The sequence below is a fragment of the Poecilia latipinna genome, unplaced genomic scaffold, assembly GCF_001443285.1.
Source record: "Poecilia latipinna isolate Pla-1442-1.1 unplaced genomic scaffold, P_latipinna-1.0 Scaffold2312, whole genome shotgun sequence".
NCBI classification, from domain to species: domain Eukaryota; kingdom Metazoa; phylum Chordata; class Actinopteri; order Cyprinodontiformes; family Poeciliidae; genus Poecilia; species Poecilia latipinna.
In genome coordinates, this window is record NW_015114928.1 from 91,884 (window position 1) to 118,162 (window position 26,279).

At 43.1% G+C, this 26,279-nt stretch overlaps 1 protein-coding gene across 1 annotated transcript in view; it reads right to left on the minus strand.

The window, feature by feature from the left end:
• rspo2 (R-spondin 2) overlaps nt 1-26,279 on the minus strand; it is a 45,973-nt gene that overhangs the window by 5,982 nt on the left and 13,712 nt on the right. The window contains exon 4 of the mRNA XM_015018717.1: nt 25,887-26,075. Coding sequence (XP_014874203.1) covers nt 25,887-26,075 — 189 coding nt within the window. The remainder of the gene's footprint in view (nt 1-25,886; nt 26,076-26,279) is intronic.

Below are 26,279 nucleotides of genomic sequence, written 5' to 3' on the forward strand. Positions count from 1 at the left end.
AATTCCCTTTTTTCTTTTTTTTTTTTTTTAAATTTAATTTTTTGGGGTGGGTGTGTGTGTTTTTTTTTTTTTTTTTTGTAGATCTCTGGAAAAGTGTAAAACATTAATAATTAATATATTAAAGTAGTCAATTAGACTGACTTTGGGCTTTCAGGGAGTTACCGCCAATTTGACGATGCGTCATCCTGTCAGCGCTGGGGGCTCAGCTCGCCTCACTTCTCAGGGCCGCATTTCAGTTTTAGAGAAACGTCTGTTCAGCCCGACACATTTGGACGCTGCGAGAACGGACAGGGAAGATTTAAGTGTGGGATGTTGCATAACTCCTTTTCAAAGTTTTGGAAAGGTCCCCCTGCCCAAGGGTAATCCGTCCCAGGTTTCACTGGAAAGGGCAAAGCACCCTGGGAAACTTCTGCTGGCGTGTTGGAGGCTGCGCACCCACCGCTCTCTCTGGGACGGTGCAAACTTTGGCTACCGAACCACAAGGCAACAATTTGGCTGCCAAGGCCACAAATAAGATAACGAGGTGTGTGCGTGTGTGTGCACGTGAGAGAGAGAGAGAGAGAGAGAGAGAGAGAGAGATGTACGTGTACATGGGGGGGCAGGGTTGATGGGGGAGCGACTGTGAGGAGGGAATTTGAGGGAGAAAAATCTCTAAATGGCGTGGGGAAGGCGGTGCGAGGCTTGGATGATGAAAAATTATCTGGATCTCGATCTGGAACGCGGCAGAACAAGCCGCGCTATGGTTCGTCGACGGGGTGAAGAGCAGGAAAGCGCTGGAGGAACTGCAGTTCTCGCATGCAAGCCCCAGTGCCGGGTCCTATTACTGCACTTGTTCGGGCTTCGGTATTTCTCACACAGAATGTAGGTAACGGTGTGTGAAATGTGGCATTATCGCTAATTGCCTCCTTACATGCCGGGCCCCCGTGGTCGCCCCCCCACCCTCCTACAGAAGACCTGTTTCTCATTGTCCACACCGCGCTGTGAGGTACATTTTAAAAATATTCACTCTTTAAACTGATGCACATGAGATATTGCTTCGCGAGTAGGGTCTCCGAGCTATTTCCTGTAATTAACCCAATCTTGTTAATCTTGCTTTTCTTTTTTCTTCTTCTTCTTCTTGCTTTTTGTTGATCTATACTGTTGCAGTGAAGCTTCCCGCACACAGTACTAGGGGAAAAAAAATGGCCTTTGAATTCTATCTTTTCCATCTCACTCTCATGCCCTTAATTTAAAAAAAAAGAAATATTATCAGGGGACTTTGTATACTTGCTGATTCCACTTTAGATTTTTCTGTGTGAATTACTGTACAATAATGTTTATTGTAGCCAATCTGAAGCTCAAAGACATTCTGGTGTATATGTTCATGTTCCTAATTGCTCTGTAGAGGTCATTTCCATCCAAAAACAGCGTTGCTAGGTGCCAGATAAACATGTTCGTTTGTTTTTTCCAGCTCGACATGAATTACACTTGATGGCAATAAAGTGTATGGTGCAGCATTAGACTCCCTCTAGGCCCTCGCGGGCCATTCTTTGTACGCAAGACGCAGTTAAAAAGCGAGAAAGCCCATGCTTACGGCAAATGCCTGGAAATAAGAGCGAAGTAGTTTCCCCAAGATTCTTTGTGAATGGGTTGGACGATTGCAAAGCAATCCAGAGAAAATGCACATTAAGACTGGAAGAAACGTTTGAACTTCAGGTGCATGGAGGAAATGAGCTGGAGACTGGAACGGGCAGGTTTTCAGTCTGCCCGGCCCTGACCGCTGAGACGGGCCAGTCCTGAACTTGAGAATCGGATTTTCTCCAAACTGTATCCACACAAAACACTGACAGGCTGCACTGAAAACAACAGTCAGTGGTGAAAAGGATGTGATGTTTGCAACTTTCAGTGTCAGAAGTTTTTTTTGTTTTTTTTGAAGGACAATTTTGTTTACAAAGACTTCATGATTTATGTTATTTGTTGCTTCTCTTATTTTAATTTATTTTAGCTATTTAAAATGTCTTCCAGTTCCAGTGTTAAATGTTCATTAGATATAATAATGTTCTTGCATTATTGCGCCATTACCACTGTATTACTTGAAAATGGTCTCAAAACAACAATATCATCGTTTATCGCGATAACTTCTGGGGCAATTTATTGTCCAGCAAAATTTGTTATCGTGACTGTCTTATCCAAGACGTCTGCGCTTCGTTCAGGCTGCGAGAGAAAACGAGTCTTGCAGCAGATAAAACAGGAAGCCCAGACAAAGTACAGCAAAGTAGCTCTGTTCGATCCTCTTCTACCTGTGTCTGATGAGGAACATGTTGGATTTGGAAATGTTAGAAGACACTGTATTCTCGACAATATTCAAAAGAGACCGCTGTTTTTGTTTTTGTTCCATGCCAGCCGCTAAAGCAAGATGGTAAAGGAATTAAAAAAAAATAAAAATTGTTTCAACAACAAGTAGTTTTTGTTGGAACTAGTTTTCAAATTGGCAGCTCAAAGCTTTACAAACACTGATTAATCATGAAAATATGATTGAAAAATTATTTCTAGTTGAAACAAAAATACCCAGCATTTTTCTCTCGTTGTTTAATTTAAAACCTCAAAGTTTATGTGATTTTACTCTATACTGACATCATTAAACCAATAACGATTATCTGTTTCAGGTATTTCATTGCTGAATTTATTATGCGTATTTCATACAACATGTATAATATAATGAAAAGGTTTTAGGCAGGTAGAAAACTAAGGCTGCATCTCGGGTTGAGTGTGAATCCTAACGCCGCAGTGAAGAACAGCCACTCTGTCACCAACGTGAGGCTGTGGAAACCGGGTCAGCATCACAAGGTTTAGCATAAAAACCAGATGCAAGGCAGTTAATTAGGGGGATGAAGTTTTCAAAGTAGTCGGGTTTCAAGATGTGCGGTTCAAGCAAGAAATGGGCAATACTGAGGGTGGTAAACACTGACGGCCAGCATTTTCATCAGCTCAGGACTGGCAAAAAGGGCTGAGATTCTGGGACAACCATCCACCGTCTGGACAAGTCTGAACCGAAGGGCTGTTCTGAGAAACAACAACAACAAAACACTACCTCTGATATGGAAACAACAAAAGGTCTAAATTATACACAAAAAAACATTAGGATTGGGATTGGAAAAAAAAAAAAAAAGGAAACAGGGGCGTCTCAATGTGATATATTTGTCTGAACCACAGAGGCAGTTTTTTCACCGAAGGACCCAGGACCGCCTGGCTACGACGAAAGCACTTTGAAGGTTGACGCATTTCCAAGACTGGATTTGGAGATTTGGTCCAGAATACCAAGAAATACAGGCAGGTATTTCTTATCAATCATGCAACGCTATTAACAGCAGGACAAAAAGGAAAAAAATAAGAATTCAAAATTTACACCGACGTCAATAGGAGCCATATTCGCTTGCAAAGAACAGCAAGTCCTAGACGTGATGGTCTGGCCCACACAGAGGCCTGATCTCGGCATCACTGCAGCTGTCTGTGATTACACGAGGACACGGAAGGATCTGAGGAAACCTACATCGACTAAAGATCTGTGGTTAGTTCTTTAAGATGTTTGAAACAACTTACCAGCCAACCAATTAAAGCCTGTGCAAGTGTACATTGAAGGATTAGTATGTAGTTCAAAGTGCAGACGGGGGTTGGTGGTCACGCCAAACATGGTTTTCAGGTTTCTCGTCTAAACTGCAGTTTTCTTTCGAGGCTTCATCCGGTTCTTTGTCTGCACTCTTTCCTCCGCTGTCTGTTTTTTTTTTATACGTTTCTCCACTTGTGCTAAACTCTTCCCCAAGCTTTGGAGATTTATACCCATTTCTTACTGCACTCAGTCGACAAGTTGTGACTTTTATGAGCCAACACATCCTCAGCAGAGGCTGATTTCTTCCAATTATATTCCTCCCTCAACAGCCTCGTCGTTATAAATCAGGGCCTCGGGGTCGGGCTCCAGCAAAAGAAAAAAAAAAGAAAAAAAATGAACGGATGTCACTTCATAAACTCACCTCAGCAAGGATCATATTTCACCGAACCCCGAGTCTCGGTGTTGACAGCTAGAGGGCAACCAATCCCCACACAAGGCCCCCTTCCCCTCTCGCATCGGATGCAGACCCGGTTTAGATTGTCCATCACATCCGCCCTGTGAACTCCCATTTAGCCTTTTCCTCGGGGGCACCACACACTCTGAACACTGAGCTTTCATCATCTCATATTTACAACCGATGTAATCACTTAAGCTGATTACCAGGGTTCATAGGGGAAACAGTTTAATTTCCCTCAATTGCTTTCAAAACCAAGAACAAATTCATAAATCGTGAGTATGCGGAGATAATTTCGTCTTGGAAGGCTCGGCGGGTTTCAAATCATTGTCTGTCTTTGTTTTTTTTTTTTTGGTTTTTTTTTTTTTTTTTGCGCCGTAACTGGCACCGCTCTGGATGGAACGAGAGGACTGTGGCTTTTATAAGTAAATCACAATCCATCTTTACAGTTTCTTTCCGCTCTGCTTGCATTTACTATCACTCCGACAAAACCACAATTTTGCCAATGTTTGCTCGTCGTTCGGAGATCCCTCCCCCCCGCCGACTTGGAGTTTGTCTAATTTGGAAATGAAACATAAATCAAAGAAGCAAACAAAAATCTCCGGAGCAAATCAAAATGTTGTTCTTTTCTTTTTCATTTCTGAATCAGAGTAAAGGTCTGCGGTGGCATGTTCCCCCCTCTCCCCCTCCCACTGTCAGACTTTTTTCTTGAAATACTGTGTTTATGCAGTTCAGTGAAAAAGCACTTCCCTTACTAAAGTTTTTTTCTTGTTTTTTTCTTTTTTTGGTCACGCTAAAATCAGATCGTCAAATAAATTTTATATCAGACAAGGATAATCAAAGTAAATACAATGGTTTCATTTATTAAGAGAAACCAACCTGGACCGATGAGGAACAACTTAATGTCTCTCTTCATGTAAAACCTGCTTTTGCCACTCATGGTGCCACCAACTGGGCCTCCTGTCAGCACTATTTGGTCCAGATCTTTACCGTTTTATGACAAAGCGATGTGCGTGTGGTCATGGGTTTATCTGTGATCCTCTGGATGAGTCATAAAGTTGCTCTTGAAGTCATTTTTAGTAGGATGGCCTGGGATGCTTCATTACTTTTCCATGGTTTTCCTAAAACTTTAGAAAAGGCTTTGCAACACGTTCCGTATTGACAGATGACAATAACCTTATTTCTCGTTTGCTGTTGGATTTCTCTTGATCGAGGCATGATGTGATGCTTTAGACATCTTGTGACCTACTTCCTGTTGTCAGACAGGTTCTGTTAAGCTAATCTCTTGATTCTCTGGCAGAAATCAGGTCAGGGCGTGGCAAACTAAAACAATGAAAACAAATGGGACAATTTATTTATTTATTTACAAAGAGCCCAGGTTGGTTTGGAAAGCTTGTTTTCTCTCCTGTAAAATGAAATGATCATTTAAGGACTGCTTTCCTCAGGACGTCTCTGTCTGATGATCAAATATAGACATATAGATGATTGGAAACAGATGTGACTAAGACCAAAATCTTGAAGACAAAAAAAAAGAAACAGTACTATCTGTGTGTGTGTGTGAGTGTGTGTGAGATTGAGACACATAGCCTGCAAGCGAGTGACTGTAATCTTCGGTATCACCTCTGTGAGCTTGAGAAATACTTAGTGTCATTTCCAATCTTTCCAGTTGCAATACCCATGTGAAAAGAAATCGTAAACCTCCCTGCGCTCACCGTGATGGACGTTCCGCAGTTACCTCTCAGAACCGGTCCACCGAAACTTCTTTTCTCTTTCACATTTCTTTTTTTTTCTTCTTTTTTCTCCTCTCCGTGTTGCTCTGATGCTTTTCGAGGCGCTCAGCAATAAGTGAAATGTGTGCCTTGCTGGAGATCCCGCTAAGAGTTAAGCAGTCTAAGACGTATCATGTTATTACGCTCGAACGCCAGAGTTATATCTCCTTGCGGAATGGCAGTGCGACTGCTTGTCCAACTGATGCACTGAAAGATAATCAGTCAAATCCATATCCAGAGGGAAGGAAGCCAAAGCCAAAGCTCCCTTCGTCTGGGTCAAAACTAATATCTTTGTTTTTTTGGAAAAAGGGACCAAATTCAAGAAAACGCCTCGGCGCTGTATTCCAATAAAAATGCGACTTTTGTTTACTTTGTCACTAAACCGGGTCTTCTGAGATTTCTCGGCTCGAAAAGAAAAAAAAAGCAACCTTTATTTAAAAGTTCCTGAAATTCCTGCCTAATCGGTGAAACCGTGACCCCCAAGGAAAAAAAAAAAAAAAAAAAAGGAGCGAAGCATCTCGAGCGTTGGCATGAGCCGAGTGCCGTCATCCACCAACGCTCTGGTGACAGCGCAGGAATTGAAAGGCCTAATCTTATCTCCTTTTGCCTTGCGGCTTGAGGAAAATCAATGGCTGACCTCGAGAAGGCATTAAGACGTACGGTAAATGGGATCGTTTGCCACTGAAAACGCGCCCCTCGCTCTCCTGTAACTCAATCAACGGCAGGCGGTCAACTAAAACCCCCCCGTCTGAGGACACGGAGGGATGCGGGGAGGCGAGGCAGCGATGACAACAACATCCACGCCGCTTTGGAAGAGAGATTCCTCAGGACTCACGGTAGGTAGGGCCGGAGTCTTTCTTGGCTCCTTGTCTTTTTCACAAACAGGCCAAAGCGGAGGCCATTATTTGTGAGGGAAGGAGAAAACTACTGGCGCCAGTGAGATTTGATTTCAGCGGCAGAAATTGGATTAGCAGCCATTAAGGGCCTCCTCACACATACATTTATAATGCTGTGAAGGGGGAAAGATCTGCAGCCAGCCAGTACTCTCCTCAGTCACCCACTGACAAGCCCTTCTGTCTGGGAAAAGGTTACAGATGCTGACACTGCCCTGTATTACTGTTCAACTTAGTGTTGCAGCTGATTTATAGGTGGGACTGAATGATATGACCTTAACTGACCCATAGTTCATTAAGGCGTAGGCCAGAGGGGGAAGCCAAAGCTTATAATGGGGCTTTGTGCTGTAACTCCTCGTGCGGTGGAAAGGCTCTAGAAGGGCTATGTGACATTTGTTATGGCGGAGAACTCGACACTGGTGAAAACACACGTTAAAACGCAAAGAAATGTTTGGCGAACGCGGGTGCAGAGGGGGAAAGACGCCTGGTACTGGATGGAAACTAAAGGGGCAGATGTGCAGACGAGAAGGAGCAACAATTACAAGAAGCTCATCTTGCTAGCCGGCTGACAGGAGGTTCTCTGCACAGCGTCACTTAGCACTAACAGGGTTACTCTGGATGACACATTTTCGCTCAAATGTTTTCAGTCTGTCCTCCGGTTTTCCCCCCCGTGCTTCTGCTTACTATCACTGTGCCACTGGGTGCGAATGATTTAAAGCATACGCATTCCCAGTTTCAAAAACCTGCTGTTGAGAGAGAGGACTGGTCGTTATTTTCTCATCTGCGACTGGTTCTGGACTTGCCAGGAGGCTTAAGAACGCAGGTTAGCTCACTCTTCAGCTCCTTGACACCTCGTTGCAGTGACTGTGAGTAAAAGCGAAAGCCCAACTCGGAGATTGATGCCTCGAAGAGGAGGAATCCTTTCAAAACACGTGTGACTGACACGGTGATTAATGTTCCGATGGCGAGTGCTGAAAAGGCCATTTTTCTCCCTCTGGAAGTGGTTCTTTAGCAGCAAGACGGATCCAGAGCCTGTCTAAAAAGGGTAGAGTAGAGTTGATGCCCCGGGAGTAGTGATGTTCTTTTCCATTAGACCACATCGGGCTTAGACTCACACACGCCGCGATTTTCACAATACGGCGAGTGATCAAAGGTTGCCTCGCGTCGCTTAGGTTACGAGAGGTCATCAGGCTCTCTCAGGGTTCGAACTTATGTCAAAACTTCAAACCTTTAGACAGAAGGTTTGAGCGTACATGTGTACACAAACTAAAAAAGACAAAAACATATTTTTGATGAGCGTGCAGAAAACATTTGCTCATTTGCAAAATGAAAAATATTTCAAAATTTTACTTAAAAAATTCTACTCCTTAAAAATACTGCTTTGTTTATTTTATCTGCACAATATTTTCATTTTAGAACCTTTAGACACTTTATCTATGCCCATTTTTCTTTTGATTCTGCAAGGCAGACAGAATTGCAGCATTCGTGACCAGATTGTGTCTCACACCTCAAAACTGATGCCTGTGACAGTCGTTGGTAAAAGTCAGGTCTTGTCTGATGGAGCCGGGGTCAAATAAGAGCTCTTGACTTTCAGTCAATTCCTGACTGAAAGTTTAAGTTTTTTAGATGGTAAGGCACCATGTCATGTTTTGCTGCGTTTTAAAAGAACACATTGAAATAAGCGAGACGTTTCCATTTACTGAACAAAACTCACAGCGAGTTTTAACACAATGCCGTGATCTGCAAAGCTGCCTCACTTTTTTAGTGTGTGCATGACAACGACATGTCATCAAGAGTAACAGATATTTAAAAATGGTAAACGTAACAAATATTTTAAACATTAATCTATCAATTAAACCGGCTGAAAGGGTTGTATGGGACTGAAATGAAAAATGAGGATGAAATGGGGAGTGACTTTGGCTAATCCAAATTCTTTCCAGTCTTCTTTGAGCTGCACACCAAATAAGACGCGACTTTGAAGTCTCAAAAGCAGATGTCTGAGCTGAAGACGGCCGGACACAGCAACAGGGGGCGAGATGTCCTCATCCGTAGCGGTGAAGCAGTTCGGTCATTATTCCAAATCGTTTGGTGGGGGCACCAGACACCGAAAAGGAGAAACTGGGTCTGCAGAGTTAGATCACATGACGTAATACGGTTTCTGGTCTGTGACTTCCTGCCAACTGCTACAGTTTTCCCACTTCCACTCTGAGCTGCCAAAATATAAAGACTTATAGTTTGGTTTTTAAGCAGAAATCTGAGTAAACATCGGCGCCCCCTGCAGCAAGAAGAGGTCATCTGAACGGAGGCCTGGTGTTTGTGCGAGTCACTTTACAGAAAAGAAAGAAAGAAAGAAAGAAAACATGGAAAACAATTCAGTCAGTAATATACAACAGTTTTGAATCCTTATTGATCCCTCGTCAACAAATGGAACCTTGCAGCCTGTGGATCTGCGTGGCACCAGAGTTTCATGAGTGCACCGTCAGCAGCCAGGCGCTGCACAACAATCACACAGACACGCGGCCGGCGCAGAGAGATGCGCTCCGAAACCACAAGACTCGAAAAGAGATGTGAGCAGTCCCATCCGCGGTCTGCTATCTTCCAACTACTCATCGACACATCTGGGCCTGAGCACGCGGGGGCTCTCTTGCCCCCCACGGGCGGCCCGGGTAAATGAGGGATAATTAGCTTCAGTTGACTTTAATGAATGGCTTAATGTTGTGTTTCGTTTCTGATGAGAAAAATATAAAGTCGGGCACTTATCAAAGGGAGGCCCCGCGCCGACGATCCGGAGGGCGTGCTGCCGGCGTGGGTCTGTTTGTTATTGTACTTGTTGTGTGTTAAAGGGGGGGAGAAAGAAGGGCGCTGCAGGGAGCGGCTTGACATGCGACCGCAGATCCAGAGATCAGGAAACCTGCTGGGATATACAGTAGCAAATTCATCATTCGAGCCCGTAAGTTACTACAGATGTGCGCTCTGTTTGTTTTTCCTCAAAGACAATAACAACCGTGGCACTCAACTTTAATTTCCACGTCTTCGGCAGTGAGATGAGATCTCCATAAAGCCTTTGATCCGTCTTATAATTCCCACATGCTGAGATATGAAGCAGGAAATGTCTCGCAGAGTTATGATAGTCATCCGTCTTAGCCACCGATAAGTGTATTGTGCTCAGCTGATGAAATGTATCATTTTTCAGCAGACACGAGACCCGGCGCAGATGTACTTGCTCTATTTAATCTTCGGTAAAAAGCTGCGCTTAAGGCTGTGATATAACTGTCATTACATTTGCACCACTTTACAATGACACACCACCAACTGGCAGCCGCCGCCGTTCTGTCAAAAGAGTGAAAGCCAGTAAAAATCGACTTGGAAGTTTAGCTCGGCACACATTGACTTTTTACGGCAAACCAGGCTCGGCGTCCCCACAGTCGAAGTGGAGTGAACCGCAAGCATTCGCTCAGCGAGACTTCACCGATGTTCCCGTGTCCGTGTAAACCAGCACCTCACCAGGATTACCTGTGCAATTTTAAAAGCACCCCCGTGCCCGCAGTGGATCAAGGCAGGAAATGCAAATCCTGCAATGGAGGTGAATTCCTCCCCCGTGGCATTTAGCAAATATGTGGAACATTCATTATTTGTTTGAGTGGGGGGGTAGGAAGCTGAAACACCAGGATCTATTGGGTATAATGCTAGTCTGGACTTTGAGTAACAGGGGGTCACCCCCATGGATGATTATGGCATAGGGATTTACCTGGCTCACCCACCTCCCATGTGCATGTAAGCTTTGACCAAAAGCCCCTCCACCCCCCTTCGGCCTCCTGCACGGTACTGCCTGAGCCCTCATTTCAAGGAGGAATAAAACAGTAGTTAACAGCTGTGAAAAGACACGCAGGGGTACCGGCTTGCATGCATGCACCCACATGAGGCCTTGCTTTTCTTTGCCATTTTCTTTCCCAATAACAAAACTTGTCAGAAAAAAAGGGGGCACAAAGGGGACTGTCTCTTTAAGCTGCCACAGCCCTTCTCAAGTCAACCCCTCGAGCTGTCAACATCTCGGAACGATGTTTGCATGCACAATTAAAGCCAGCCCTCCATAAACAGGGGTTGCAGCCGCTCCTTTGCTTAGTCAAAGAGCTTTTTTGAAATGGAGTAAAGAGCCAGTAAACTGTGATTACATGCTTGTGTTAGTTGGGGTGTTGCTGCTGAGTTAATAACTCAATGCAGCGTTGTCAACTTTCATGAGCTAGCTGAGGAGGACAGATTGTCGCAAAGTCAATAACTAAATGCGGTCCTTAGGTAGACATCTATGTACTGCTGCGATTATCACCTGACTTTAATTGTACTCCACAACAGTTGGATTGGCATTGGGTTGTATGCACCTGAATTGTAATGTGATTATGATTGCATTGCGCTGAAATTAACTGGACTAATATTAATTGAAGTTAGACCTCTAGTTGTTATCTTGGACAGGGTTGCAGTTGTCTTGTAGCAATAAAGTCCTGGTTTCTCTGTCTGGGATCTCTCTGCATGGAGTTAGCATGTAAATCCTGTGTGTGTTTAGGTTCTGTTGGATGTTTTTTCTGTGACGGATTGGTGACCTGTCCCGGTTGTACCTTGTTTCTCACCAAAGGAGATAAGCCCACGGTTTATGTTGTTGGCAAAGATGATACATGGTAATAACTCAAACAATGACTAATGACGCGGTCTGCTGATTTAGACAAGCAACTAAAACAAGTCTTTCTTCACGGACCGCCATTATTGAACAAAACAATAAACTAATCAGACTTCACTGAAACGCTTCTAAAGGAGAAAAGTAAGAATTGGCAAACTGTAAAATTATGCTGTATAGTAATGTTCATATCAGTGGGTTTAAGTCCTTAAAAATAATGAAAAAGTTTGTTTGCTGGAGATGTTTAGCTTTTACAGACTAGTTAGTGCAACGTTCACATAGACTAAATGGTCAAGTCAGTATATACAGATTGGCTCTTTTTACAACAGTAACACAACAAGTATGAATTTTAGTACCAGCTTTTTTTTTCCATCAATAGTCATATTTAACATTATGAGGTCATTTTCTTTGAAGATTTAAGCAACATATACAAACCATTCACTTCAATCCAAATGTCACTTTAGGCTTTGGGTCATTCTTGGCTACTATTGAATAACCTTAGAATTAGATACTTATTAAAGCCTAACCCGATATGATGAATCATACCCAAACTCAAGATATTTTGTTTAATCGACATGGCTCATTTGACCCAGGACTGAGTTGGCAACATAACCCAAACCGAGTCAGCTTTAATACAAAACATTTTAGACTTTGGGGAAAAAAAAACCCATTGTTACATAATAACCAGAAATTAGTTATATCTACTGCAAACAGTGTTTGTCACTGCAGTTTTGCTTAAATACGTGCCATAAAATGCATCTATTCCATAATGCCACACAATAGGCTAGAGTTGCATAAATCACGTCTCATACTTTCCTGCAGGAAGCTAATCCTCTGTCAAACTGAGAAATAAATCTTGCCAATCATATTGTCTCACTTATGCAACCTTTTGAGATTCATAACCTTTTTGACAAAGTAGTGGCAAAGCCTTTTTCTTTTTTTTTCTTTTTTTTTTTTTGCTTGGGAGAAGTATTTGTAGAAAAGTGTAACTTCTAGGAAAAAAGGACAAGAGGCTCACCAAAGAAGGTAACACAGCTTCCACTACCTAGTGATTAGCAGACGATAAATGCTGATGTGACGTTGCAACAGTGTTTTCGTGAATCCTGGAAAGCCATGAGCGCCGTAAGCAGTGATCCGAAAAGAAACGCATGATTAGCAGTGCGCTAATAGCATCAAGTGGGGCCATGCCCACTTGTTTCAGCGAGGCTTAGTGTGAGAATCTCTACGGCTGCTCTGCTATGCTCTTTCTGGAATGTATTAACGTGTGTGTCTCTGTGTGTGTGCGCGCACTCATAAACTACAGGCTCGGCTCATGATGCGTGCCCTCCGGTCGACCTTGCCTCTGTGCAATTTTAAGTGAGTGGTCTAAATGGTAGCCTGTGATGTGAAACCACTGAGCAGAATTCCTAAACATTGTTGCGAATGCCGTCTGCTGAAACAGTTGTAAATGTTGAAGGCGAGTGTTGCCCGAGCAGGCCTTTACAAATGCCAGCTGGCTGTACAATCTCAATAAACTCCGTCTGATCAGTGATGAGGTGGTCCTTTTCCACATTCGGTACAATGGTGTGTACTGGAGGATCAAAAATACTATCGCATTTCAAATATCTGTCTTCAACTCTACCCTCTCATCCAAACATGCTTACTTCTCCTCGTTCACAAAACACTGAGACGCCGAATGCCAAACCCAAAGCTTCATCACCGCAGTTCAAAAACCAACGGAAGAAACTGGAGCGGCTGTGTCCAAGTTTCAAATTTGGTATACGCATACGAACTGTGCAAGAGGGTTTGACAGTCGTAACAATGCTAAATAGAGTGATATGGAAATATCAAGACATAAAAATGAGACCATATGTGGCCTGAAAAGACAGATGCTTACAACTATGTTCTACATTAGTGTTTTCCACAGAGAGGACACGCACACTGTCTCTCTTTTTCTTTATTTTTTTTCCCCACCATGCCTGAATCCCCATTGTCTCAGGGAGACTGCAAGGGGAACAAAAAAGGATGTAGAAGGAAATTGTCAAGCACGAGTCTCATCTCTGCACAAGTCCTCTCATGCCCCCTCCTTCCCTCTACAGGGAAATTCAGAAGGAAATCCCTCCTGGTCATGGGGGGGGGGGGGCACAACTGTCCCAAAACAAGACCAGCTCTTAACAAGTGGGAAGCCAGGCTAAGTCTGACAGGCTTAGACACAAAAACAGAGACAGGGGCCATCAGGATCACTCCACAATCCCCATGCAATGGCGAGTGATGAAGGAATCAAGACGGCCCGGCTCTTTTTTGTTTTCTTTGATTCCTCGGCTAACTCTCAAACGTGGGTTTTGTTTAGTCTCCTGTGATGACTAAGCGGACTGCGCATATCTTTTGATAAAAATAGTATCTTAGTTGACATTGGAAGAAGGGGGCGAGATGAGGGGGCAGGGGGGCGTTTTTGATGTTCGTAGAGATCCTGTTGCACAGGCACAGAGGTAAAAGCCAGTGCAGGAAGGGCTTGATCCTCTTTAAGGCCTGCGCTGCATCAAACACTTGTCAAACACCAGGCGGACAGACAGCTGAGTGGCTCTGACAGATATGATCACAGAGAGGGGCAGCTAAGAGTCACAGCCTGTTCAAGACACAAGTCACACTCTTGTCAATAACACGCCTTCAACTGACGGGAACGCAGACAGTAGGCCTCGACGCATATGGCAGGCATTTTCCTGTTGTGATTAGCTGAGTACGATTACGCCGCAATTTCCACGGTCATTTAAGGGTCTCACCTCTCCGAAGAGAGGTTTGTAGCATGTCACTAGGATGTAGCATACAGAAATCAACTCAAAGGGATATTTAACCTCCTGCTAATCCGGAAGAGTGCTCTCATAGCTTGTCGGGATCATGCTCTTGAACCCTTCCACTCAGCGGGATGGCGCGTTTGTGTTTTGAAAGGATTTGATATGTTACCTGGAACGGCATGAGTGTCATGACATTGACCCGTTAATCATGTCCTGAAGTTTTCCTTGGAGAGATATCTCATTCAAACAATGCGGTACTTTACAAGAGTATGTATGTCAAATCTTTTCCATGTTTTGGCTTGCTGCAACAATCTCAAAGATAAATTTTAGGGCTGTTTTTTTTTTTTTTTTTTTTTTTTTTGTGATACCACACAAAATAAGTGTGATGGGCAAGAAAAATTATAGATGGGTTTTAAGAAGATTTTACAAATAAAAATCTTAAAATATTGGAAGATTCAAGTTTGGACTGGATTATTCTAAATACGCAGTGTTCTAATGTTGTTCTCCTGCTGGAAAGTTAAACTCCACCAAGGTCTCCAATCAATAGGTTTTCTTTAAGGCTAGCATGTATTTAGCGCCGTCCATTTTCCCATCAACTCTGACCTTCTATCACTGTTCATAAAAAGAGCATCCCCCACCATGGTGCTGTCATCACTGTGTCTGGCCAATGAGACGATGAGATTAGTTTTCCACCACTTACGTTATGTTCCAATTGTCCAAAAAAGTTTTATAAAAAGTTTTATAAAATTGAGCGCATTCTCATCTCTGAGAGCGATGAGAATGCGATCAATTCTCTTCTCTCTCAGAGATGAGAATTGATCTCTAAATGGGACTTTCTCCCATTTAGCTGGATTTCTCTCGTACATTTTCAACTGGGCCTATCAGAAGAAGTAGGAGTTGTGAACAATGATGTTGAGTTTCTGCCCTGTTTTATAATTGTAGTTTTATAATTGTAGTTCGGCAATGGCAGCAGAAAAAGCTTTTTGGCCACGATTCAAAATATTGAATTAACATTAACAAAGTACTGAGCCATCTTGTTCGACTCAGCACTTTTCTCTCCGCAGTGGAGGATGGTTGTTTACAGCGCAGGCGATTTCCAGTAAGCTTCATAGCGCTGAATGTGGCGCATTGCATACATCATGGCCAAATGCTAGCAAATGGATCAAATTTTAAACTCCACACCTCCAGCGACCAAGTCGTTTCTCAATACCTGATCTTCTGTACAAAGCAGAGCGATGAACAAAGGCTTTTATTTTAAGTCATTCTAAATCTTTGTACTGTGCATTTCAAAGTATGCATATCGAAAAAGTAAAATACTCTAAATTTGCCATCAGTCAAGCTGAAATAAGTCAGAGCTTTTGCTAGTCAAGAGGGCTGTGTTAAAGATATGTCTTTCATGCAGTGACAAATCATGTTAAGGTCAGAAATGTGCAAATTCCTCGTTACATCACCTTGTGTTGTGCTTTTTCATACTGATGATAGTGGAGCGCTCTTCAGAACTTTTAGGCGGGCTCTGGCCTCTACTTACCACCGTAATGGCGGTGGTGTGAGTCAACACCCCCTGTATTTATCACTGTCAGTGCACAAAAAACACCCAGAAGCATAAGCAGGCGAGGGCCAGCAGGCCTGTACTTGAATGTTTGTTGTGTCTGCATGTCTGCACAGTGGGTCCAGTCTCACTGCTATGAGTGGGTCAGCAGCCCTCACTGGGAATGACCAGCTGTAATTAAAAGCTGCGATGTCTCTAATAAAGACAGCCTCAAGAGATAGAGAAATGGAGGAAAGGGATGTGGGAAGAGGAGTTAAGGGAAGAGGGGCTCCTGATGGCTCAGCCAGAGCAACTGTTCACCAGATGTTTTCAGGCTCCCCTGTTTGACTCCACGCCTTTCTTCTTTACTCCTCTCGCCAGACCACTGGTGAGGGAGCACTGCAGTGCCCGAAAAAGCGTCTTCCGTGAGACACATACCTCAAAAAACCTGTTCTTCTGTGGCATGCACATTGTTCACCCAGCCAAGGACAATGATACGCGATACACAAGCAGGCTCGTGTCATCCGAGCGCGAGACCAGGGAAAGACGGAGCAAACCGGGCTGGGGAAGGGAGCAGATAATGTGGCGACTTCTTCTGCTTGTGGGGCCTCTTTAAATATTTGCCGGTGTCTGTTACATGTTTCTCACATTCTGGTTTTGTGGATGTCTGCGTGCATGTGCATCCTCATCTGTCTGGCGTGTTGCGGATGGGGAGATGAAAAGATCCGCAGGCCCACAGGAGAGCTGGCAGCAGCTCTGGACTGGAGGTCTGGCAGACAGAAAGAGGAGGCGCAATGAGCCCACTCCAACCATCTCTGCTTATCTAAATACAACACGAGGACTTCCGATACGGGGGCCTGCTTCAAGCTACGATTAGTCCAATGAGGAAACTTGACTTACTGTCAACTTTAATCTGTTCCAGACCAGGAAAAATACAAGTAGACCATCAATACGTTCCTGAAATCAAAACATAGTACCTCGTCTTAATGAGCAGGAATAAGTTTTATTACCAATTTTACAACGTGCCACCACTGAAACTGTTCTGTTAAAACCAATCAGCCGGTGGATTTAAAAGAAGACGCATTCGACGACCCCACAAATCCGCTTTGGTCAACTCCGTTTTGTGAAACATCAATCACCGATAAAGCTGGAAGTCTGGAGTGGAGCGTTTTGTAAAAAACTTCGAGCACACTTCAAAGATCTTCGCGCAAGCTGTTGCAAGCCATCCTTGTAAAGACTGCATTACTATTGCTGTAAAAAATAAAATAAAATAAAATAAAATCACGGGGTGTAAATGTCTCCATTTGCCCGTGAAGAAAACGTCTGGTGAACGTTGGCTATACATCTCTGACCGTGTCATGGCCGAGATTGGCTTGCACGCTGCACAGTGGGGTTGGGGGCGGAGTTGATCCTGTTTGTGGGGCATGACAACAAGAAAGCAGTCCGCTTTGACTGTTCTGGTTCTTTCCATCTCTGGACCGATTTGTTTTCGACTCTACATCCTCTGTTTTACGGTTGTTGATGCTGGCTCAAATGCCTTAATTCCTCTGCCAGAGGATGACAAGTGAAGTCTCAAACACCCTTCCAGAGTCCCTTATCTTCATTAAAGTCACATTCAGAGCGGAGAACCAAACAACTTTATGTCTCCCAACTGAGCAATGACTGATTTAACCTCAAGTCTCTCTTTTGTTTTTTTTTTTGTTTTTTTTACTTCACATTGTAGTTGCGGAGTATCTGCAGTGGTAAACATATTCTGCATCAGAAATGTAAGCTGCACTATTAGAATATCTGCGGCTTAGCCGATAGCGACAACATCAACAGAGAGTCGATCATCCGAAAGGTGAAGATGAGCCTACAAAAGGCAGTACAAGAAAGCTACCACTCAATCAGGCCCAGTGATCTAAACACGTCCTTCCCTCGCACCCCTCCTCTTTCTTCCTGCATGGAAACGACCAGATGACAATAATGTGGAGAATGGAGCCCTGGTGAGTGCGGCTAACCCCTCCTCTGCTACCTCCCTCCACCCCATGGTCTTTGAAAGGCATCCACATGTTTATGGCTCATGCCTGTGGTATGACGATGGATTCTCCATCTAAGAGCCAACAGGATCATGGGGTGCTTCAAAAAATTGCCCTCCGAAGACAGTTGCTGTCAAAATGACAGCAGCGATATTTATTTTGGTCAGAGAGCAGAGGCACCTAGCGGGAAGTTAATCAGAGAACCCTCCTCCCCACTCCCGTTCCTCTCGGTCTCCAGCATCATAAACTCCCTACCCTGCTCACTAAAGTGAGGAATGTACCCAGAGCAGAGGCGAATGCTTGTAATTTTATCGCAATGAAAGATTTAACACTGGCACATGGCGAGAAGCTGAAAACAAAATCCAAATGTTTGGTTTTAGGCCATCTCTGCAAAGCCCAGACAGAAACATAGATTATCAGTTCGACATACTTATAAAAAATATAAAACTTGTTCACTTGCGTGCACACAATGAGAGGACAGTGACGACGACTGTAGTGGTTGCGGTAGCTTCCAGTCTGTCTGTGTGAAGTGACCCCGACTAAACCCTCTAAAAACAACATTTGAAGCAAAACACTGCAGTTATGAAACCCTTTCTATAGTTTTGGTTTGTTTTCAACTTATTCTGAGCTGAAATGTCAAAGACCTTTATGAGAACACTTAGAAACTCCCCCCATCCTAAGCAATGGGAGATGAGCATTTTTTACTGAATGTGTTGAGTCAGATAGGTAGAGATCTGATGAAGCTGTGTGTTGTAAGGAAAGAGTTGTTAGCCCGTTCAAGAAGGCTCCTAAATCTAAATTTCTCCACGATGCCATCTATTTTGTGAAACTGAAATGTAACGATGGTCAAATACTTCAAATTTAGTTCCATCAAACAACCAAAACCCACAGCCTTTGCCCCTGAGTGCATTTGGAAGTTGTAATCTGGATTCTTATGTTGTTTCTGGAGTTCTGGCTTCTTCCTCACCGAATAGCCTTCAGCCCATGTTGGTAAAGAACTCATTTTTATGTGGATAGTGGCACTGTCTAACTACCTTTAACAAGATTCTTCATAAAGTTTTCTGCTTTTATTATTATATTGGTCAGCACATTTGGACCAAAAACATTCATCTCTCGGACACAAAACCCGTCTGCTTTTCATCAAGGAGGTGGTTTCCTCCTTGATGGTCTCCATTAAGTGTCTCCTTGATGGTTGGACAGAACATTGTTTTTATACCTGTTTCATTCTGGGAATTATACCAAAGGATGACGCAGACTTGTGATGGTCCACAATTCTCTTCCTGACATCTTGCTTAATTTTCTACCTTCAAATCCTTTGGTGAAGCTCAAATTTGAAACATATTACATGCATACTAAACCATCACATCATCTCCACGTAGATAAAAGGCACTTTAAGCTTACAGCAAACATTTGATTTAGAAAAGCATAAACAAAAAAAAAAGATCTAAAAAAAGAGATAATCAAGATTTTATTTTATTTTATTTTTTTCAAAAATCCAGCAGATCAAGATATGATCACAACTACAGCAGCAAAACAACCCTTTAGAGGTATATGTAGCTTTTTTTTCTTTTCAAAAGACAAACAAAAATTCCAAAATATTCTGCCTCAATAGATTTCACAATATTGTACACAGAGCCATGCGGTGCTTTTACTTCACAACCAGATTTAGGGGGAATTTTTTCTTTAAATAATTATGTAATGTAAGCTGTCATAGTGGGTGGCACTGGCATGTGATTCTGACCAATCAGACACCACCCCGGACCCCGTGCCCACAGCCAAGCTGCTGCTGGTCGAATGAGGCAGAGTGCCATTTAGGTTCCTTCTTACCAGCTACTGTGTCAGCCCCTACAGAGAGGCCTTATTAAATGAAGATTAAGCTGTGGCTCCATCAGTCACAATAGATTGCAGTGAGGGCCACAAATAATCACTTTGACAGGGTGGTGGCCAATTAGTGCTCTCCTTCTGTCCTGGGAAAACACTTCTTGCTCCACTCCCGCTGGTGGGAAGAACTGATCCGGATTGTCTGTGATATCAGCCGGGCCAGAGATCACTGTTAATCACCACCTGTCATTCCACAGTGGCAGAAATCGGAGCGGGACCTGTCAGCCGTGAAACGGCTCTCTCATTCAGAAGTTCCGAGTTCATTTTAAGCCCGAACATCACTCGTAAAGATTTAAAAAAAGCATGGGATTGGCTCCGTTTGTTACTCGCTGGAAACGGTTGCTGATGAAATGACAGGAGCGCAAATATATTCTGTTCACAACGTCAGATGTTTTTCTCCCCGTGTGGAGAAAAACGTAGTTCTAACTCCCCACCACGCTGCACTGTGTGCTGTTTCGCAGACACGAGAACACGCTCCATCAATTAGGCTCAAGTTAAACGTCTGCATTTGTTTTATTTTTTTATTTGAAAAAAAAAAAAAAAGCAGGTTTGATGTAAGAAGGCTGCATTTGACAAAAAGGAAATCCAGAAATGTGTTTGGGTGTCGGGTTTCCAAGCTAAACACAGGCCACGCTCAGATGTGATCATGCCGTGAGTAATTAAAATGCTCAGAAGTGAGTGGCATCTTTCGCCAGGGCTTAAATCCCCTTGGCATGGTTAGATTAAACAGCAAAATTGCGTAACACATGGTCCGACAAATGCAGGAGCGTCCGCTGTGCGCCTGTGTGCTAGGCCTGCCAGCAGATAGGAGTTGCTGATGTGGTGATTCCTTTAACAGGCGCGGCGACGCGGCCAGATGGTCGGCATGCGGCGAGATCGAGGATGTCCGCCATACTGTGAACGCACCGACCAACCAGACTGGCTGTGGACAGAATTCACCAACCAAATTCTTCTCACTGTTCTATCTGGGGACATCATTAGGTACAAAGTAAATACAAAATATATGGAAAAATGGTCAGGGGTGACTGAAACACAGTGTTTGACTAATGAAACCTTTACTTATTTAAGGAAAAATTCATATTCATCATATCTTCTCAGACCAGGCTGCAGACGTTTCTCTGGTCACCTTTCATTGATGTCAATTGGCCTTGAAGGTGCAGTATGTAACTTTTGCAAAAAAATATATATATATTTTTTTACATATTTGTTGAAACTATGTGGTGACAGTAAAGTATGAGACACATCATCTGTGGAAAAAAAATTAAGCTCATCTGATGTCCCCAGTGCTAAACAGGAACAACCAATCAGAGCCAGGAGGAGGGCCTTAAAGCTGCCAATCAGCTTGTGAGCATGCTGCTCATCCCTCCAGCAGATACACTTTTTTTTCTGGCACAGTGAGTTGCTTCTCCGTCATCAGCACAATGAGCAACACGTACACGAGGTTGACTGGCAGCACTAAGACCCTCCTCTTGGCTCTGATTGGTTGTTTTTGACTGGGAGCGGTGCATTTCTTCAGACGGCAACTGGGAGAAGGTGGAGGAGATTGATTATTTTTTCTCAGATTGTGACAGTTTCAGATATGTAGAAAACCATATTTGTTATGAAAGCTACATACTGCAGCTTTAAATCCTGCTAATAATCGTATGTCTCACTACAAAGGGGTATCTAAGTAGTCCACTTAGGCTAGGTGGGATTTTTTATGCCTTTGCAGCACTGCTGCAGAACATGCATCAACTTGATGGTAGTTGGATTGGAACAAGAGGCACGAGCAATTAGAGTACAAAAACAAACTGTACAGAGAAGTTATGACTTAGAGAATCAGTGCTGACTGAATCCTTACAGTCGGATGACTGATGAGATGGATGGCTTGGCCTCGGCTAAGGCCTACAGCAGCAAGAGTTTCTCTGGTTACACACACGGGAGATCGATACTTCCACAAAAGGCCCGTTAGCCTCTCAACTCGCAGGCCTTTACGGAGATCCAATGACCGAGATAATCACTAGATGTTTCTTCTCTCTTATCCTTCGCCTCTTTTCCTCGTTGCCTCTTTCTTTCCATGAGGTCAGCACGGTGTTTGTGAGCCTTTGTGGCTTCAGCCCGGCACTCAAAGGCAGATTTTGAGTATAAATTGCACGGCACTGCTCTGGAAAGTCGGGTCTTTAGCGTGTTTGGGTTATCAGGTCCAAAATTTGCTATGCTATAAATCTGGTTTCATAACTGCGTACTATAAAACTTCTGTTCTTCTGTGGGGTAAAAAAAAAAAAAAAAAAGGGACTTGTGTGATGAAAAATGTCATTTTTATCGTGTTTGATGGCAACCATTAGATTGTGTGAATTTACAGCCAATCCCAAACCGCAACTCTGTCAATTTTTTTTTTCCTTTCTTTTTTTGTCAAGCCCTGTGTTTGAGGATATCATACTCTTTGAGTCACGGAGATTCAGTTTTGTGGAGTCTTTCTTTGATTCATTGTAAAAGACCACAATGTTGGATAGTGCTATCTAGTTTCAGTATAGGCAGATATTATGCATATGGGATGTGCATAAAGATTCATCCTAAAAATATATATTTTAAGGGAAAGCCTTAAAAATCAGAAAGACAAAATGACTTTGATCAACAAACTTAGCAAGCAGGAAACATCAGTTGAGTTACGTTCAAGATCATCCAAGTATCCAAAAGCCGATTTGTAGAAAACGGTCATAAATCAGACTATGGTCTGATTTACGTTTACCGTTTCCCTCTTAAGTCTCAAATCAGGGATTACTGATATCATTGGAGCTGCAGTTGCCTTAACACTTGTAAGTTGTTTCCCCAACATCCAATATTGCCTGGTCAAAGGTTATTGGAGCCAAAATGTAGATGCAGACGAGAGGAAGAAGAATCAGAGATAAATCGAATGTGTTTTTGCGAAACCAGTGAGTCAGATGAGTTGCTGGGAAATCACTGTGGGGATTTCCCAGTGTTATCAGCCATCGACGCTGATAGGGCCAGAGCAGCTATTAATAACGTCTCTCTATTGTTTTCAACTCGCGCAGTGGCGATCTAGAGTGCGGATGAGTGTTTTTAATATCTCAGGGGTGCAGTGGAAATGCTAAGCAGACGAGGAGTCGACTCATTGCTCCACAGATCAGGTAGAAAACATGGACTATCTGAACTCGCTCAAAAATATCCCACAGAACCAATTTTTGGTTTTTTATTTCTGCTGAACGTGAGGAGTTTGATTGAGCTAATCATATTCGACTAAACACAGGCAGAGAGTGTTAAATGAATCCCAGCAGCATGAGTGATGTGCGGTGTGTACACTCAGCAGGGAACACAACAGCCACGGTTTGTGTGACCGTGGTGTTTGCTGTGAAAATGATTTTCATCCCGATATCATCTGAGGCTCTCGGTTTCGCCCCTTCGGTTCCCCTTTTTAACATGGGGACCAAGTCATGCAAACAAGACCGGGCAGGAGGACCATCGCTGTTATTGCCGCGGATTCTCTTCAAAATGCATGTGTCCTTTTGATAATGCTGGGAGACCCAACAGCAAAGTCCAGAGTGATTTCAGTTTGGTTGTAAACAGAAAAACAACCCTGGCAGATCAGATCAGTGTAGCCATTACTTTCTCTTATTTTCTGTTTCCAATTAATCCAGCGTCTTTACAAAATAGCTATATAACTCTGTGCTTATCCCAAACACTGGTAGCTCATAAAAAAAGACATGACTAAGGTGTTTTTGTTTTTAACTCTAAGCTATTTTAAACATTTTATCCACTTCTGACTCTCGGAATCGTGTGCTAAGTTTTAATTTGGTTTCTTTCTAAACAGAAAAGGTACTTTGTGGCATTGCAACGTGTACAGATGAGTTTATAAGGTGAAGAATTGTGAGCTGTGTTGTTACTGGAATGTGCTTTACAAATAAATTTGAGTGGACTGCTCTTCTCTTACTGTGGTGCGAATGATTATTTGCAACTTTTGTACAATGCCTCGCAATTTGTAACCTAATGAACTTTTTCACTTTTCGTTATGCCAGAGCCACATCATCCGCAGTATCTGAAAGGGATTCCATGTGATGCGCAAAACCTGCTGTAGTACTGCATAACTATAAAGTGAAGGCAAAAATGATGCATCACCTTCAAAATGTTTGAAGAGGAAATGTGACAAATTATGGAACTGCTTCATGGTGTATGAACTTGGCAAAATAACACATTTGTAGGACGATACACTGTCCCAAATATTATCGCAACAAATGATAATATTGTCATTTCGAGGCCAGTTTGGACTAATATCAGAATAATAACAATGGATCACACACATATGTATACCCCACTCAAAAATCAAATAAACTTTGATTTCTAAAGAACATTTAACACTGGAAATGGAAAACATTTTAAAACATCCAAAACAACAATAGTGACAGGCAGTGCAAACTAACTGCTTCGTACCAGGCGTTTGCGGCGTTTCTCAAAACGCAGACTTTTCAATATTATTAAACACTATTTAGAAATGGAATTAGATAGTTAGCAACCCTGAACAGGAGCACTTAGTTGACATACTTCAGAACAACATTAGATTAGTTTTCTTTCCTCTTTTTTTTCCCCTTTGGTTTGTTATTTTATTTGTATTTCCTTTTAACTCATGTAAAGCACTTTGAATTGCCTTGTTGCTGAAAATGTGCTATCTAAAATAAAATTGCCCTACCTTACCTAAAGAGGACAAGTGTTGTCGAAAGGAAAGTTATTGCACTCATTTTAATTTATCATGCCATTAATTGATTTATTGCTTATCGTAACAAAAATAACTCTATGCAAATATCTTTTCCTAGTTCTTTTCCTGCTTTCTCATGCAGACTTTGAAGGCTTTCTTTCACTAGAGACAGTGACCTCCCTCCTACAGAGTTACTCGTCATTATCACCCACTGAAAGCGATCATGTCACCACGTAGTTCCTTGAACTTCCATGCAACAGCCCCTGCGTCTGCGCGGAGCTTCTCCTCCCGTTCAACCTCTGGGGCTCCAGCTTTTCCTGTTTTTTTTTCATTTGAACTATAGAGTGTTGCGTTTCACTGGCTTTTGCCAAGTGGGGTTTTTCACAAGGAGTGCGGAATTAACACACTCCTTGTGTGTTAATGAAATGTTGCCTTTATTAAACAGGCCCACCACAGCATTTCACATGCCGGAGGAGTCCTGAGATGCATACGCAGTGACACTTTTACACTCGACCAGTGGCCACTAGAGCTGGAACACGCTATCTGGATGAGAAGAGGGCTTTTCATACAACTGGGTTTAAGTATTCTGCTGGCCTCTGCGCAAGTTTTACAATCGCTGACTACACCAACAAGGAAACAAAAAAAACTTAAAAAAGAAACGTTGCTTCTGTGCAGAGCATTGCCAAGTTTTGATTTAGGATGGTCATAAAGTCTTCTCGAAAAAAAGGTCAAGTAGCCATGGCGGAATCGTGAGGTGCACGGCATTTTGGAGGGAAACTCTCTGACAAACAAGACGGGACATTAAGTACTAAATGTGCCATGGGATCACAGTTTCCAACCCAGTCAGCAGCCCTCTCAGCGCTGAAATATGAGAAACTATCAGGGTTTATTTCAAGTTTATTTACTCTTTCACCACTTCGCTAAGTGACCGTTCTGTTCAGCAAGCCCAATCCAAAAATGGAGAAAAATCCTTGAAGTTAGCGTGTCTCTTTTTCTTTTAAATTGTTGATTGACTGATATCTGCCACTGTAATCGCTTCCTTATTTGGGGCATTAAATATTTACATTTGGGCCTATCCTAATCCCAAGTTTATGAGCGATGTTAAAGCACATTAAGGGGAAAAAGACATTTATCTTGAAAGCGTCGCTAACAGAGGCCCTCGTTGCCAAATGGCGTGTCTGGACCATCTGAGAAAGAAAAAAAATGGTTTATCCTTTAAATATGTATACATTTCCTTTAGCCGTACGCGCACACAGAGAAATTCCATCGACTTCTTCTCGCATAATGGCCTGACATACATGCTCTGCATACCGCAGAAATCTCTCAAGCTGACAGGAGGAAACAGAGACGGCCATTGAGGAAACCTGCAGATTATACTTTGAAGGATTCCGCAGAGGAGAGGAAGGGAGATGGTGGGAAATAAGCCCCGGGAAAAAAAAAAAAAAAAAGAGCTGGCTGGAACAAGAGCTACTTTGGGAAAAGCAAAGAGGAGAAGCACCGCAGTGAACCTCAATCGCTCAGACCATGAAAACAAAAGCCGGAGCGTGAGGGTGACGCGACGCAGGAGAAGACGGAGATCGGCTCAACTTTCTGTAAAACGCACAATCGACAGGCGCCCGCGGGTGCTCCTTACCTCTCCTGCAGTGTCTCATGGCCATTTTGCACATCCTGGACTCGGCAATGGTGGGACACGGTATTGTGTCCTTGGGGGGTTTCTTAACAATGTGCCGCGTCCGGGTCTCCAGACCCCACTTATAGCCACAGGTTTTGTTTCTCCTGGTGCAGGCTCCCCACTCGCTCCACTGGCCCACCTCGCAGCCCTCTGTGAAGGGTTACACAGAAACAAGTGGCGTGCCATCAAATCATAGAGCAGTGTTCATCAGAGACAACTGTAGGACTCCTACATTTAGATTTTCACACCGGTTAGCTTAGCTTCACTGGGGTCCTGTGAGCTCGTATTCAAATTGAGACGTCAAGAATTTTGTTTTCAGAGACAAATTTGATGATTTTGATTCACGACTTGCTT